Here is a 17,956-nt window from a genome sequence, read left to right as displayed (position 1 = left end):
AAAACATGCAAAAAAGTACCACCTAACATCAGCTGGAGTGTGCAAGGACGAGGAAGCGGGAACGCTGAGAGAGCGAGAAGCAGACGTAAATCTATTTTTGTTTTGTTTTGCTCGACGAGGCGTTACGCTTTTTTGACATTTTGATACGACGTTCCTGAAGGTGTTGCACTCAGACAGCCCGTTATTTTGCCAAAACCTGCTGTGGGGTAGCACTATAGGCGCATATACGGTCAATTAGCATTAAATGCCTTGGCCTAAGGACTACTATAATGCTGAAGGAATGCTATTTTAAATGCTTACTGGTTACTTGGGCAGTTATTAACTGAGAGCTTCCTCTGCCAATGACCATGTGTATGTGTATATCGTATGGCAGGCACTAAAATACTCTATGTTCAAGGAAGTCAAGCAAATTTCCTTTACGAAAAGATCCTGGACCGACCGGGAATCGAACCCGTCACCCTCAGCATGGTCATGCTGAATACCCGTGGGTTTACCGCCTCGGCTTATTCAGCTCCTAAACATCTAATTTTAGTGATTTTATTCAACCCTTGTGTTAAATATACACTTTCGTAAGCTTATTTTTTACCATTTGTGGCTTTCTATTTCATAAGAAATATTTGGGAATGTATAGATTAATGTACGAGAAAACTGAGAATTTAACTCGGACCTCCTTATTTATAGTCACCTACCTTGGCACCAAAACCACACATAATTGTACACAATTTCTCAAAAATAATAGCATTACTTGTTGTGTCTGAATAATCAAGAACATAAGATGAACAAAGCTTGTATTGAGGCTGAAGAAGCTATGTGGACTCTACGAAAGCTTGCTTGGGTCAGCTGTCAAAAAATATTTGATAGAAGCAATGATGCAAATGATCACCTCACTAGTGCTCATCACAACTCATCAACTGTATATTTATCGCGTGCGATTGAACTGTGCACTGATCAGCGATGACCAGCAGCAAAGAGGTGGCAAAACGAACATGATGTAAATCACAAACGATTTTGCACACATCTGACTGGGCCGTCACACGCTCGCCCGAACAGCCGAACCATACCGAATAGGTTGATTTGCGAAGCTACGGCATGAACGCTCGACACGCACACAGAAGCAACATTCGCATGTACCGATACCATACTAATAAAGCTTCCAGCCAACGATGCTTCGCGATAAGCTGTCGAAAAGCATCGAAAGTGATGAAAAGAGATGCTTGGCTAGGACGCAACGGCTCAGCGGCAAAAAGGAAGAGTCAACTATGCTGATCAGTGTTGAGTCCGTTCGTGTGCTACTCGTATGGGAGGTTGATTGAATAAAGCGAGGATGGGTGAAAACGTATTCGTTGTCGAAAGCAAATCGCATCATTTCGCGAATGTTTTCATCAAATAGCAAGCTTGGATAGAAGTTTAATCAACGATCACGATCATCAAACGATCAAATCTGACTATACATATCAATGGTTGCTACTCCGTGATTGATCTGAGCTGGTACCAATTGCACTGAGATCCAAATGAATAAGGGCTGGGACACTCCACTTATTCTCAAAGTGCAATTCTAGCAGCTCATACATTTTGGATCAATAACGGCGCCGGCCACGTCCTTATAGTCAGTTGGGAAGCTTGGATAGAAGTTTAATCAACAGATGATTAACTCTGCATATTGGGGTATCATTTAAACCTAATTACACAAATGAGCAATGCTCTTTTTAACTTGATATTCAACTATCTATGTAATGCCGAATAAAGAGGTTGAATAAGTCGTATTTCAGACCAGTGTTCAGCCCCTGGCTCCATTTACCAGCCAATGTTTAGCTAATACTCTCACTGTTGAGCATTCATTGTTACTTGGGCAAAGCATCTATCGCTTCATCAATCTCAGTAAAGCCTCTATCTAAAAATAGTCGTGCATTACCCAACTAACAATCACTCATTTAACAGGCACCATAATGACGATATAATTCAGCATAATGTTGAATAGCATTTGAATTATTTTCACGTACAACCTATGTTCGGGTTTTGTTCACACAAATTTGGAGAAGTTATAAAAGCATCATGTTGTGCACCAACTTATTTTGTTGTTGTTAAAAGTGTTTTATAAATATACAGGAAAGCTTTTATTAAGCTTTGACAAACATGACTGAAAAAAATATTAAATGTAAAGCTTTTGAACCCTCACGAGAGTAATTTATTCGCTCTCATTTTAAGAACATCTATTATAAAATAAGAATTACATATAAAATTACCTAAATCCGGATTAGAACTCGAGATCTGTTGATTGCCACCTGCATTTCTTCCTATCTGCGCCATCCTAGAGATGGTGAGATGCAGCACCCAAAGCAAAACATAATCTTAAAATATTCAGTAAACACTACAGCACTGAACTGTCAAATGCATCGATCCAAGCGTCTCGTACAATCGAACTGCTGCGGAATATAAAAAAAAATAACAAAAACAAGGTACAAGATATATTGTTACAGACTAATAATAATAAATGAATGCCTCATTTTTACGTTGATTACGTCTCATGGCACTCTATGTTGAGCTACATAATTCTATTTAATTTTATGTGCATAATGTGATTTGTTTAAAATGTTGGTTCTTTAATATCTTAATTGTCTAAAAAGACACTACACCGTCTTCAGCCAGAGGCTGCACAGACTGAACATTACACATACACGAGGCAACGGACAACACATATAACACCCAGTGGCCCAATGGAGAATTTTCCGTTTGACGAAAAGTTTTCCCCGACTGGAGCGGGAATCGAACCCGCACTCCGAGGCTTACGAAACGCCTAGACGACTGACGCCGCTAACCGCACGGCCACGGAGCTCACGTTTAGCCATGATTTATTCCATTATCCGAATAAAGTTCCGAGTCAAACAATGACGGATTGAAGGCGTTTATTTGACAAGTGGAAAGCACATTGTTCAGGAACATATGCTTATCGATACATTAGCTTAAAGAGATGCAGACAAATGTTTTGTAAAACTCTTTTATAAAGGAATCAATACTTGCCGAAGAAATTTCTTGTTAAACTTTTAAAAAGTGTTTTAATTTATCATTGGTAATACCGATGAGGAAAGTCGAACATTGACTACTTTCTCAATTAAAAATCATTTAAACAGTAATGCGTAGAGCATAATTATAGTTCAGCTATCATAACCATTATCAAGCAACAATTCAGCAAGTTTGCTTGTTTGTGACTTGTAATTGTTAGTTGGGTAGTCAGCTCTGCTAAAAAGTTCATCTCAAGGTTCATCTACTGTTTTCGTTGGCGCGTATTTAATCACAGTTGACGCAGATGGTAACGAGAGTTACGACAAATCAGAGAATTCTAGTTTACTTTTGGCCTTACTGACCACTCATTTTTTTATTTTTTGCTAGCGATAGAACATAATGACTGCTTCCTATTTCTGAGACTTTCAACTGAAGATTCTCAACTTTAATTTATTACAGACTTTTTGATCCTCATACATACGCGCCAAGCTGTGACGTAGTTTGCGGGGCAAGGCCCAATTAAATTCGTATAAAACTGACGCAGCTCAATTTGGCCTACTACCGTGAAAAGTTTTTGTATTTGGCTGAAAAAAGTTGAAATGTATCTAAATTTGAAGAGCTTCCGTTTTTTCACCTATTGCTCATGAAGTTATTTTACACAAGAGTGTCATGTTTGAAAATATTTCCCGATTTTTCAACTTATTTATTACTTCCACCCCAATTTTCATAACAATATATGTATTTGTGTGGAGTTATTCCAAAAAATTTGAAACAGTGTTGAAAAATAAATGGTTTTTTCATTTCTATTAAGGAGCAGGGATGCCATATATACAGATTTATCTGTATTATACAACATTTTGAGCATCCGTACAGATTTCGTTTTATATGAAATACAGATTTTAGAGTTAGAGGGGCTATTTTTTATCTGTATTAACGAGATTTTTAGCGCTAGGGTAGTTTATCTCGGGACCCCGAAAGAAGAACTCACATTTTTTATGAGTTTATCGGGAGTTTGATTCGATCCCAGGTCCTCGGCGTGATAGTCAAGTGTTGTAACCATCACACCAGGTCCGCTCCACAGCGGTGTTTACCTGATGTACATACGGCACATACGATTAATTCTACATCAGGTAAAAATTGGTTGGTTGGCCGCAATTAGTTGAAACCATTTTTTTCATTCAGAAAAATAGTATCTTAGGGGAAAATGAGGCAAAATGGGCACTTTCTTTCAATGACACAAATCAAGGTGTGTCCCATAGAATGCACCTGTAAATTCTACATCAAGAACAAATGGTTGTTTAGTCGCAATTAGTTGAAACCATTATTTTATTCAGAAAAACAGTGTTTTTTAGGGGAAAATGGGGCAAATGGGACACTTACACTCAATTCCGGTGAATGAAACTATCACCTTTCCTTGGCATTTTTCCATTCGGAAAAGATGGGCTTCAAAGATCGCAATCAGCCGCAATAATTAGGTGCCTTGTTGGGTCGGTTTTTTTCCCACTGTGCGATCTAAGGCATGTGCAAAAAGTTATTGATTGAAGACCGAGACATGCCAACGCTGTTTAACATCTAAGGAATAACAATAAATAATAAAATCTCGTCATTTTATCGATCGGGTAAGCCTTAATAACTTTTTCCACGAATGTCGCATCGCTTTGCGGTCTTCTGAGGTCTGATTCCCCGCCAAGTTATCTACAGAAATCATTTAACGATTTATGTTTAGGAATCAATGGGTGACCTCAAGCGATTTTTCTTTGAAGAAGCAAATTTTCCCCATAGTAAATCGTATGAAAAACTAAGAATGGCGGGCGCTAAAATATAGTTTCTTCGATCGATCTGAAATTTTGCACAGTTGATATGGTACCAAAATGGAACTCAAAAAGTATACAGGAGTTGGAGTTTTTCCATTTTTTATATTTTTCCATATAAACCATGTACCAGGCTAATAATCACGCCAAAAGGACGCTGGCCGTTCGGGGTATCTGTCGTACAAATTTTTAGCCCTAGTGAATAACTACAGGTTAGCATTTTGAATTTAAACATCCTCCATATCATGCAACCACAGACAAACAGACGTAACATTTCGAGCATTTTTCGCTTCAAATCTAAGTCACGGAAACATATTCGCCCAATGCTAAAAGGATTAAGTTTGACCAATCATCAACTAGGTGGCGGTAGTGAGCAAACGTCAAACTCGAAAAAAAACGATGCGAACGCCACTGGTAAATAGTTGGCCAACTATCAAATTTTTAAACATCAGTTTTGAATCAGTGTACGATGAGAATTATCAGAGTGTTACGTCTGTTTGTCTGTGATGCAACACTACAGTTCTAAGTCACAAAATACTTATCACACACCTCATTTTAATCGCCCACTTCTAGGGGTTATGCAAATTCAGGTGTCTAGGGGTTATGCAAATTCAGGTGTCGTAACGAAACATATAAAAGTTGCTCTAGCTCGTCAGTGTTCCTCAGTCAAGTACGACGATGGATTATCTACAACTGTCAGTAATTATCTGTTCACTGATCAAATTTTCAGCAGCCGGTACGGAACTGCCAGGGCAGTTACTTTCAAGCCCATCACTAAGAAATTCTCCAGCGAAAAGAGAAGCAGCTACAGAGCCAACCTGTGATGGAGTCAGCGTGTATTCCACGTGCACCGACTGCAACAATATTCTGGTTTGCTTGGGATCTACACAGCTTGAGTTGCAATACATCTTCGCAGTCGGCCGCTTTCTGTGTAAACGGAACCTGTTCTACAATTCCTGACACAGTGGAAGGATGTTTCCCTCCACCAGTAATCTGTACCGATGTTGGATTTTCCCGGATCCAACCATATGCCAGATTTACCATTACTGCGAAGGAGCCGATCAGGAATCTTCGGTTTACGAATGTCCACCAAATTACGTGTACGACGCGGAAAATACTCTCTGCAATACAAAGGACTCCATCGAGGACTGCGTAACGGTGAAATGTGATCAGGACAAGATTTTTGTAAGCTATGGAACTAGCAAGAAATATTTCGCTTTCTGCCTCTTTGAAGAAAACGCTGTTTCTAGCATGCAAGTGTTCAAATGTCCTGATAACTACCAATTCCATGAAGTGAGCTGCCTGTTCGAGTGTCCAGAGGCCGGTAATTATGCGCACATGGATGCAACTAAGTATTTTCAGTGTTATCACTCCGGAGCGCAACTAGTATTTACGGTTCAAAACTGCCCCTCCGGGAAGACTTTCGACCAAAGCCAACAAGTTTGTGTCACATCGGAGGGAAATGATTGATTTCTAGAACTTCTTGGGAAAGTTTATTTGTGAATAAATTACATGTATAGAAGACGATAAGTTTGAAATAGAAAGTAAGTGAATAGGTATTCTTAATATAAAGACCAATAGGGTTGTCAGAAATGCATACTGTTCAGCAAGATTCTTTCAATTTTGGGATTAAAACGAAAAATTGCAAATGTAGGGATGTTTTTTTGTTTTATACATATTTTTGCATTTTGTTTGTTATGTGATCTAAGTAAGACACCCGTTCATCTCCGAAGCTTTCGTGAAAGTTTGTATGGATCCTGGACTTGGGCCATCCCTTTAAAGTTCTACGTGAGTAATATGTGGCTCTTTAAACATTTATTTAAAATTTTGAATCTAATTAAAACTAGAGGTGACCCGAGATAGTCTAGGTTGTTTAAAATACAACATCAAATCTGAAAATTTGAAGAATGCCAATGTTAATCAGACAAATTCAGAAATGAAAGTTCCATTCACAAGCACTTTGTCTTGCCCTGGACCCTGAAGAGACGGGGAAGGAGATTGAGATGGAACCGCAGGAGGTACACAGAAGGAAATAATCATCAAAAAATTTACCTCACGACATCGGTAATCTGCGCCTGGCTGTCTGTGGAGGCCGCCGTCCGCGCTGCTATAGCCCGCGCTCGGATCGGTCTAGAACAAGATAACAAAAGGGAGAGAGAAAGAGATAGAGACGTGGTTTGGTATAAGGACAAGTGAGCAATAATCTGTTCCAAAGCTGAAGTTTCTTGATTTTTATTATTTTCTTCAATTCATCAACATCAAGCCGGTCGGTCGGTGTGCGTCACACCGACTGCGGTCTGAACGCTGGACGCCGCCAACCGACTGAGCAGTGGCAAAGAGTGACACTTGGACGGTGATGGACACACGTCGCTTACGATTTATTTATATCCCATGTCTCCCCCGATGCAAAGCCCAAAGGGTGAGTGTGATTTGTAGTTAGTTACTTATGAAAACCACGTTGGTTGCCGCCACAGACAGCAGCCGCCGTGAGATGTTTGATGTTATGATACCAGCCACAAACTAGCACTTAATAGCAAACAAATATTTAATCGGATTAATTTCCTCCCGTCCGTCGGATTTTGGCGGCTGCCGATGTGGATGGAATGTTATTTGACGGCGGCGATCTTTCATTCATTGATAGATTCTCCGATATATTGGAATTTGGAGCCCCCGACTTCGACCCATGGGTTGGGGCGTTCGAGAGTCGGGAGCTTGAAATCGATCCAAATTTCAAGCAAATCATGCCGGATCATGCTACCTGATTGGAAGCTGCTATTGTGGCCGGCTTTTTTTTTTATGAATCAAACTGTTTCGAAACACGTTTGGAAGCTCTGGGGTGCGCGGTAACGTGGCGTGGCGAGAGATTCATCAACTCTAAACCGTTCAGCGAAGGGGATCAACAACGCAACGGTGTTGCTGGCTGCCGGATAGGCCCGACGGTACCCACACAGCGAAAGGCCAAAAAATCAGCCGCAGCGCAGAGATCATTAACCAAACAATTGAATGTGTACATTTTGAACAATCCGTGACTAAAATGGCTGCTAGGCTACTGGAATTTTCTCCATACATTCAGCGGACGCCCGGCCCCGGGGGCAATCGAATATCACTGCACAGAAACAGAGTTGATCAAGTGTGGGGATTGATCCACACAGATGCTCGTGATCAACTGCAGGCCGGATGGTTCGGAAAACTATTTCATACTAGGGTGTAGAACCATGTCATTATGGCATAATTGGCATCACCCAAAAATATTTTGAGAAAAGGCCGGTACAGGACCCGTGGCATTTGGGAAGGTAAGCCAAGTTCCTTTGTGTCAGGCCCTGTGAGCCAGCCGAAAAACGACAAGCATCGAAAAGTCAACAACAGAAGAATAGCGACGAACGCAGCAACGAAAAGGGACACAGGCCTCTTAAATTCATCGAGATCACCCGCACGCTGCCGATCTCCTGAAGCTGAAGTTGCGCGGGTTCGGAAGAGTAGTCATCCATAATGTCTGTATCTATAATGCGGACGTTTGGAAGCAATCATAACATCTACTAGCACGGTGCCCCCACAGACCGTTATTATAAAATAAAAATGTCCATCAAAACTAAGATCAGGGATCGAATCCTGGTGCCATTCTGCACATCTGGGCAAATTTTTAAAATAATCCTTAGGAGGAATCTCGAGAAATCTCGATTTGATGTTTTATACTAAGAAATTTCAAAGAAATCCTTGTTCAGATTCAACAATATCGCTTAAATACCTACAAAAAATGTCCCCAAAGTGTTTGAAGTTGTTTCAAACCAGTATATATTTACCAACGCAACTTTTATTATACATATTTACTACTCACCCAACTCAATTAACTGACTAAACTGACATAAGTCTGTTTTTCCAAGCCATGCATCGGTTTTAACGTAAGCATTAAAAAGCGATTTTTCCCCATTGTTTTATGAACATATTACACATCCCAGTGTTATACATTAAAATTTTCCCTAATTCTGCAACATGTTTACACTTAACACTTTAGGGAAAGTTTGTGTAGATATTTAAGCGATATTGTCCAATCTGAACATAGATTTCTTTGAAATTTCTTAGTATAAAACATCAAATCGAGATTTCTCGAGATTCCTCCTAAGGATTATTTTAAAAATTTGCCCAGAGGTGCAGAATGGCACCAGGATTCGATCCCTGATCTTAGTTTTGATGGACATTTTTATTTTATAATAACGGTCTGTGGGGGCACCGTGACTAGAGTTGCGGCAAAACACGCGACGTGCGAACGGTTTTTATCTTGTTGGGACTGCTGGAGTACAATCTGGGTAGGCATCAACACCACAGCCTATCAGAAACGTGCAACGGAATCGACGGAACGATAGGTTTGACGCGGAGCGCAGGTCGGTTTTGAAGGAGAAATATGCAGCGTGAGCGGTAATGCTGCAGCATGGGGCCCAACAGAATGTGTAGCTGTACAGAAGCGGAAGCAACAGACCGGCCTGGATAAGGTGGAGTGCGAGGAAATGAAACCACTGTGCCTTTCTCAAAATACACGGAAGTTCTACCAGATGCCCAATGCATTCTGCAAAAGCTTCGTGCCGCAAGCCGAGTTGTACAAGGTCTGACTGACAAACACGATATGATCGAAAGGTGAAAGTGGAGTTACGACGAGTACCTGAATTGCGAAGAGAATATATGCAAGGGAACGACGGGATATCCTGGTAGTGGAGGAAATTACTACGCCAGTAAAACAGGCTGGGAACGATCCAACTCCCACGCAGAGGGAAGTTAAGAATGCACTCTTAAAAATACAGAAATTTACACGTGACGTAAAACATCAACGCACGTAGACATTACATGACTGAATGGCAAATTGGACTCAATTTTACATCCATCAATTGATTGCACAAAATTTCAACAAACTCATCCCACCAGATACGCAGACACAGTTCAACATTAATCATCAGTCTTTCAACTCGGTGCAATAGCCGGAAGGTAGAGTGTGTACTTTTCAATCAGCAGACCAGCGTTCGAACTCATGTCAATATTTTATTTTTTTATGGCTACCTTGTCGATTTGATCTAGCGATTGATAAACCGATTGTTGTTTTCAAGGAGATGTAAATTTGAGAGTAGAATAACTAGCCACAGAAGTCCAATGTCGCGACTATTCGTGTGACTAACATCTAGTTTGCCACGCCCTTACAGCGTCAGCAGCGGTACTAGAAGTGTCAAGTTAATTTTGTTTACCATAACAAAAGGTTCTCTACAAGATGGACACTTTAAAATGGTCAATTATTGCAATTAAAGATATTAAAATAATTAAATAGGAAAACTGACTACAGCTCCATTGGAGTTCTAGTGTATTTCTATTAATTTGAGTCAAACGGGCCGTTCCTTTTATGTACATCCAAGTGAACTTAAATTTACATGTTTTTTTTTCTAAGAGGATGCCATCCATCAGCTCAGGACCTGGTAAGGATGGTATCGCAGTTGAACTCATCAAGATAGGCCTGGAAAGGTCGACCACCTGTCTGCACCGGCTAGTAGTTAAGATCTGTGAAACCGAACAGCTACCGGAGGAATGAAAGGAAGGGGTCATCTATCCCATTCGCAAGAAAAGCGACCATTTGGAATGTGAGCGCCTCAGAGCGATCACCATTTTGAATGCTACCTGTAAAGTGCTATCCCAGATCATATTCAGCCGTCTGTCACTTAAAACATTAGAATAACTAGCCACAGAAGTCCAATGTCGCGACTGTTCATCTGACCAACATCTAGTTTGCCACGCCCTTACAGCGTCAGTAGCGGTACTAGAAGTGTCAAATCAATTTTGTTTACCAAAACAAAAGATCGTCTACAAGCTAAACACTTAAAAACAATCATTTAGGCTGACACAAATTTCGATTTTCTCTAATGTCACCCCCCCCCCCTTGGAAATTTTTTGTCGGGATTCGACATTTTGAGGGGGGATACAAATAAATTATCCAAGAAATTTAAAAATTTTAAAGTGAAATCAGAGTCGTCGAGAAAATTTCTTAACAAATCCGATGAGTTTGACGATTTTGCCTAATTGTTTGGGTAATTTTTCATCAAATACATTTATTATTTATCATCCACCCCCTTGACGAGTCAATGACCAAAGTGACAAAAGAAGAAAATGAGATTTGTTCCGGCCTTATTACAAATTAAGTTATTAATTTAATTAAATAGGGAAAGTGACTACAGCGCCATTAGAATTCCAGTGTGTTTCTATTCTTAAAACAAATGAGGCAGTGGGAAGTTATCAAGCCAATTTCAACGATGGCCGATCGACAACGGACTAGATCTACACCGTACGGCAAATCCTTTAGAAATGCCGTAAATACTATGTCCCAACGAATCTTCTGTTCATCGAACTCATCAATGCAGCATTCCAAGCAACACACATATCATATAAGACTTACGGCAGCGCTAGCTTTAGTTACATATGAGTCACTGTGATATTGTGTTAGAATTACGTCACAGTAGCTTATGTACAACCAAAATTTGCGCTCAATTAATTCTCATATGACAAGTGTGTTTCTGCAACGGTGGATGGTGTGCAAAACTGTGTAAGGGTTTCGAGTGAACTATCCACTTCTGTTCACGGATAGTTGTCCAACGTTGAAAAAATAGGAACTGAGAAAAACGCGATTGAAGTTTCAAAATGGTTTTGCTTTCTTTTGGCTAAATTGTTTAACAAAATGCATTTGAGTTTTCATAGTATGGAGATAAATCACATATCTTCATGCCTGAAGTATCTTTTCACTAAACAACATTTAGTAGGCATAACAGCCTATAAATATGGTCCTGTCACGCAAAATCAATCACTCACTCACTCACTCACTCACTCGCGCATATCAATCCTACACAAATTACTTGTCTCTTTTCGAGTTTTTGTTCACAGAAATTTCTATTCTCTCTGGGGTCAAAACACGCACCCCTCGGAAAATTTTGGTTAGAATTGAACATTTAGAAGGGGGACACAATTCAGGAAATTTCAAAAATATAAGGTAGAATTAGAATCGCCCAGAAAATTGCTTAAAAATCCAGCGAGTTCAACGATTTTTCCATATTACCTATTTGGGTATTTTTCATCAAGTCCATTTATTATTCATCAAGGGGGGGGGGGAGCCCTTTACGAGTCAACAAGCACTGTGACAAAACAAAAGAAGAAAACGAGATTTGTTCCGGCCGAACAAACTTTGTTAGCTGCTCTAATAACATTAGAAAACTTTCATGCATAACGCTCGAATGTCTTGAGACAAAACGGAGCCGAAATACAACAAACGAGTGGCTTCACAATAAAGCAATAGAGTGGGTCATAAAGGACGATTTTTCAGATCATGTTTTTTTTTTTGGTTTCATTAAGGGTCCTGAACGACTGTACAAAATTTGAACGCGATTAGTTATGCATACAGTTTGCACATTGCGATTGTGTGATTTGTGTGGGAAATATATGAGAAACTCACCTTTTCTATTAAATAAAAAAAAAAAAAACTTTGCCGAAGACCGCAAAGCGATCCGTGTCTTGTGACTAAAATTATAACCTATTAAACGTCTGAAGATGCTTAACATTTAACATGTAAAGGAATAACATCAATAATAAAATCTTACTTTTTGGCAGATATTGCCAAGGGTCGCATCGAATCGCTTTGCGGTCTTCAACAAAAATATGAAAAATATAGAAAAGTATATAAAAAGAAAATCGCGTTAAGTACTGTTCCTCAAGTCGAGTCAAGTACAAGACACTGAAGACGACCTTACAGTTGAGGTCGAAATAAGTATCTGTCAAAGGATGCAAATTCTTAGTGGAATTCAAAGGAACAGTACTTAACGCGATTTTCTTTTTATTTACAGATACTCCCCTAACAAGCCCAAGTTAATCATCATAGAAAAGTATGTTTTTGCCATGTAAAATCCCATTAGAACTTCAATCACGATGCCCATAATGTAGGCTAAACCAATCATGCCCAAATTTTGCAAAGTTGTTTGGGACCTCAAATGGCACCCAAAAAAACTTTGATCTGATTGAATCTGATCAATTTTTAATTGATTGGATGTTACATCTGTCCCGTAGTTTGAGTATTATAATATGACAATTAATGATTTGATGAGTAAGTGTATTTGAGTTAGTGAGATAGTGAGTGAGACAATGAGTTAGTGAGTGTAATAGGCAGGCCTTAGTATACAAGTTACATCTATGTAGGCATTGGATTAGACTAATGAGAGAACTGCCGGCTATTCTGAAATAAACCTTGGAGAAGATAACACCGTTGTTTGATTGTATTCTACAACATCATAAGTGGGATCGCCAACGGTCTTCAGAGTCAATTATGTCCTGGAGAATGTAGTGAAGATAAATCGAAAAAGTGGAATCCAATCTGGGGGTTGGAAATCTCGCACGATACGATGGAGCTGCAAGAATTCTCGCGAAGCCTGAGGAACGAAAAGTTTTCAAGCCTATTCAAATCTGCGGATTCCATTCTAGGGGATGGAATTCTCGCCCATGAAGAAGCTTTTGAGAACAATGCACTGAAGAGAAGGTCAAGCGTTTGAAAAAAAAAAAACAATAAGTCATTGCTAAAGAAGGTGGAGCTGAAAGTTTCTCAATCTTGGAACCGTTAACACAGAGGAAGTTTCAAGCAAATTTCGGTAACATCGCTATTTTCTCAAGAGGACGTCGACCATTTCTTGAAAAATCAACGAATAAAAACTCAAAATTCATGACTGTCTCGATGAGAACATCGAGATTGTCAGGATGGCCGAGCTGTAATAGGCAGGCCTTAGTATATAAGTTACATCTATGTAAGCATTGGATTAGACTAAATAATGAGAGAACTGCCGGATATTCTGAAATAAACCTTGGAGAAGATAACACCGTTGTTTGATTGTATTCTACAGTGAGTTACTGAATTAATGAGTGTGTGGGATCTGTACTGTGGCAATAAGTTAGTAACTGTATTCATGATTGAATTACATAGTAAGATAGCCAGTAAGTGAATAATCGAGCGCATTAGTGAATGAGTGGGTTTGTGAGTTAGTCTGTGAATAAATGAGTGAAAGAGTTAATAAATCTATGAATGAGAGAGTTAATGAGTTCGTGAGTGAGCGAGAGAGTGTGTGGGAGAAAATGAATGAGCTAGTAAACTAGTGAATAAGTGAGTAAATGAGTGAGTTAGCTAGAAAGTCAGTTTGAGAGTTAGTGATTCAGTAAGTTGGTGTGTCAAAAAGCTAGTGAGAAATTTAGTGAGTTAGTGATTGGAGTAGTGCTTCACTAGTTAATGAGTTAATGAGTGAGAGAGCTAGTAAGCTAATGAGTGAGTTAGTTAATTTGTAAACTAGTGAGTGAGTGAGCCTGTAAGTGAGTGAATTTATGAGTAAATAAGTGAGTCAGTGAACAAGTGGAAAGGCCTGTTAGTGAGTGAGTGAGTTAGAGCCTGTAAGCAAATAAATGAGTAAGCGAGGTGTAAAGTGGGTCAGTGAGTGATATAGCGAGTTAGTAAGTGACTAATTTGAATAGTGGATTATGTATTATATTAGCAAGTTAATGAGTAGGTGAATTTGTTAATGAGTGGGTTTTTTACTTAGTGATAGTACCAAACATGGGGCCTGAAGCTGAAATGATCTATTGGATTTATACGGAAATTGTGAGATCCAGATTTATCTACGCGTCACTGGTTTATTAATGGTCAAAAACTGATGAAATATTAGCTTAAAGGCTCACTTTAGTATTCAAAAAACAATTATTATTAACTTACTAGTCACAAACAAAGGTGATTGGATGAGAAGACGATAAAACTTTCAGCGCTCTTTGCAAGTGATCAATCCCGAGCGAAATATGTGGCATAATGGGGGTCCACAGCTACAACCACGATCGATCGTATTTTACACGGATGGTTTCAAGCAGCTCTAAATACTTTGAAACCAGCATCATGCGCTTCCAAACATATTTGGGAGTGCGTCCAAACGCTTCGTCAACAATTATCTTGTCGTAATGAAGCAAAGCTTTTTTGGGTCCCAAGACATTGTGGAAACGAGCAAGCCGATATGCTAGCAAGACTTGAATCGTCTCATCAACTCATAGGTCCTGTAACACATCCGGATGTACTCTCAGAATGGAGTTTAAATCTCGAGAACAAGAAAACATAAAATCCATTTCGGAAAACACTACAATTGTGAGGCAGTCCAAGCGTTCTATAAAACCAAACGTTGCAAACACTCACAAAACTCTGGAACTGTCTATAAAAGATCTCAATACTATAACTGAACTCTTCACTGGACATTGTCCGAGCCGGTATTATCTGAAGCTTATTGGGAATGATGTATGTCGCAATTGTCGTTGTCCAGCAATTATGACTAAAAGAATTACGTTCTTCGACAATGGGCTAATAGAACCCTTTGATGTCTGGAGATCAAACAAAAATACGGCGATTCAATTCATTCGAAGTGTGACACCGTGTTAGGATATGGCTTTTAGTCAAAGTAGTTACCAATACCAATCTGCAAAGCTATATAAAAATATGTCATATAAAATAAATAAAAATATGGCATATGTCACTATAGATCTATCAACTGTTCGCAGTGACTTAAATACCCGACAAGAAATGAAAAAAAAAATAAATAAAGTGAGATAATTTGTTCATTACTGAATATATGAATAGATAATATGCATGTGAGTGAATATTTTAATGATTAAGTGAGTTAATGAGTTAGTGATGTAGAGGGCCCATATAGCCGAGCGGTAAACGCACGGGTATTCAGCATGACCATGCTGAGGGTGACGGGTTCGATTCCCGGTCGGTCCAGGATCTTTTCGTAAAGGAAATTTCCTTGACTTCCTTGGGCATAGAGTATCTTCGTGCCTGCCACACGATATACGCATGCAAAATGGTCATTGGCAGAGGAAGCTCTCAGTTAATAACTGTGGAAGTGCTCATAGAACACTAAGCTGAGAAGCCGGCTTTGTCCCAATGAGGACGTAACGCCAAGAAGAGAAAGAGAGATGTAGAGAGCTAGCAGTGCGTTGATTTGTCCGTTAGTGAACGAGTTGATAAATGACTGAGCAGGTGAACGAGTGAACGATGAAGCTAGTGAGCGAGTTAGTGAATAGGTGAGTGAGTGCAAGAAATCCACGTACTCCATTGAGACTCGAACTCACGACTTCTCATGATGTTCATCTAATCCCATGCGAAGGAGATTTGGATTGTGAAAAGAAGCAAACCATGAGTGACTGTGGAATCGAGTTCAGTTCTGCGCCTACTGGCGACGGAGATAGTCAAGTGACTCCGTAGCTTGAACGAATAAAAGCGTCCGTCTAGCGAATTGGGAGTCGTGAATTCGAGTCTCACCGAAGTACGTGGATTTCTTTTCATAATTCAAATCTCAATTTGTTCGTCGAGCACATGTTTCTGTTGTGTACATGGATATCAAAGCATTTTCAACATCTAGGAGCTTTCTTAAAAACTGAGCTTTAATGTAAGGTCTCGGCGCTTGTTATTCGATTTGCAATTTTCGGAAATGTCGTTTTCCGTGAGGCAAGTGAGTGAGTGAATGGATGAGTAAAAATCAATCCACTCATTCATCAACTCACGACGTTTTTCTTACGAAAAATTTGGCATTCCTCCTGAGGGGATAGGTACCGGAATCTGTAGATAATACCTAAAACTGAAACGAACTGTTATTGGGCCTTCCTTAGTTAGTGCTAACCGGAGGAATCTGCATTTGTCCGTTGATTCACGTCTCAAACTGCTACTAATCGAGCAGCTAGTAGACGCGGTTGATGACCGATTACAGCGGTTGGATGGATGCGGATTTTTCCGGTTAGTAAAATAAGTATCATTCCCCCTGGTTCAGACCCCCTCCACACACAGTTTGTTTTAAATTTGGTTTTAACTGAAAGCTGCAAGCTAAATAATAAAATTTTAACATTTTATCTATTCGATAATGTTTTTTTTTTCTGCAAAAGTCTTATGGCTTTTGTAGTCTTTAGGGGTCTTTAGGTCTTGTGAAGTTTACTGCTTTATTCAAGCACCGACTTTTTTTTTGTGATCAAGGGGTGCTGGTGCGGAAAAACGTAAAATAAGGCAGTTGCTGTGAAATAGGAAAAATCGGCTTTCCCGCATTTTTGTATGGCTTTTAGGATAACAAAAGCAGATTAGATTATTTCGCACAGACCATAAGCGTTTTGAATCATGCCAATACAAGAAAATTGACTGAAATATAAGTGTTACATGTGATTGATAAACTGACCAATCTCTAAAAAATGTTCCAAACAGGGTTGTAAAATGTCACGGAAAGGTCATGAAAAACATGTCATGACATTTTCCAATTCTACCATTTCTAATGCAAATTTCCATCTGTAAACACTAACCTTAAATAATGTTGATTAATAATAGTGAAATAACGATATTTCTTGCTGGTGCCAAGAAGTGAAATAGGTTAATAACCAAATTACATTTTTTTTTGACATTCTACAACCCTGGTTCCATAGTTGTACCCGATGAATTGCTGTGAACCGTTTAATAAGTGATTGTCTCCGAAACTGACCAACACAGAACCGGTCCCCAGACAGACGCTGGAATATGCGTGAACAAGGGGTGACCCCTGACGATTTTTCTTTGAAAAAGTAATTTTCGCTATAGTATATAGTATGAAAAATACGGATTGCGGGCGCTAAAATATAGTTCCTCTGATCGAGGTGAAATTTTGCAGGGACCGAAATGGAGCTCAATAAGTATACAGGAACGAGATTTTTTTTTCATTTTATTTTATATTTTTTATTTTTCTCATATAACCGTGTCCCAGACTCAACGCGTTGTAGCCCAGTTTAGTAATGTGTTCACAAAAAGTCCAACTGAACTGGTAGGCGTAAAATGAATCGAACACAAATTATTAAATTGTCTCAAAATTAGTTTCGTCCTTGAATTTTCCTCGGAAAAATGATCCACTTCACAGATAAAAATAATGATATTTACACGTCATGTAAACTTCATTTTAGTCATGTAAACTTAGTGTTTTGGTGGTTTACATGATATATCATGTAAATTTGTGTTATATGTCATGTAAATACTCAGAGTCTTGCTGAATTACATGACATATAATGTAAGTTTACATGATATTTTATTACTTTTATATTATATGTCA

At 39.2% G+C, this 17,956-nt stretch overlaps 2 protein-coding genes across 4 annotated transcripts in view; one reads left to right on the top strand and one right to left on the bottom strand.

Moving 5' to 3' along the window:
* Positions 1-17,956, bottom strand: part of LOC109406561 (protein gooseberry-neuro) — a 198,804-nt gene that overhangs the window by 131,315 nt on the left and 49,533 nt on the right. For 2 of the 3 annotated variants that reach the window (XM_029857015.2, XM_029857016.2), the window contains exon 4: positions 6,864-6,941. The exons of the other annotated variant lie outside the window; for it this stretch is intronic. In XM_029857015.2, the coding sequence (XP_029712875.1) occupies positions 6,864-6,941 (78 nt within the window). The remainder of the gene's footprint in view (positions 1-6,863; positions 6,942-17,956) is intronic. 3 annotated transcript variants of the gene reach the window in all.
* Positions 5,066-6,850, top strand: LOC109398512 (uncharacterized). Its single transcript, XM_019670896.3, is given in 3 exon segments — positions 5,066-5,701; positions 5,703-5,821; positions 5,824-6,850. Coding segments are annotated over 3 exon segments (789 nt in total). The 5' UTR covers positions 5,066-5,489; the 3' UTR covers positions 6,282-6,850.

This window comes from Aedes albopictus, chromosome 3 (genome assembly GCF_035046485.1).
Source record: "Aedes albopictus strain Foshan chromosome 3, AalbF5, whole genome shotgun sequence".
Classification (NCBI taxonomy): Eukaryota; Metazoa; Arthropoda; class Insecta; order Diptera; family Culicidae; genus Aedes; species Aedes albopictus.
The sequence above is the reverse complement of the archived record's forward strand: the minus strand, read 5'-3'. Positions and strand labels throughout refer to the sequence as shown.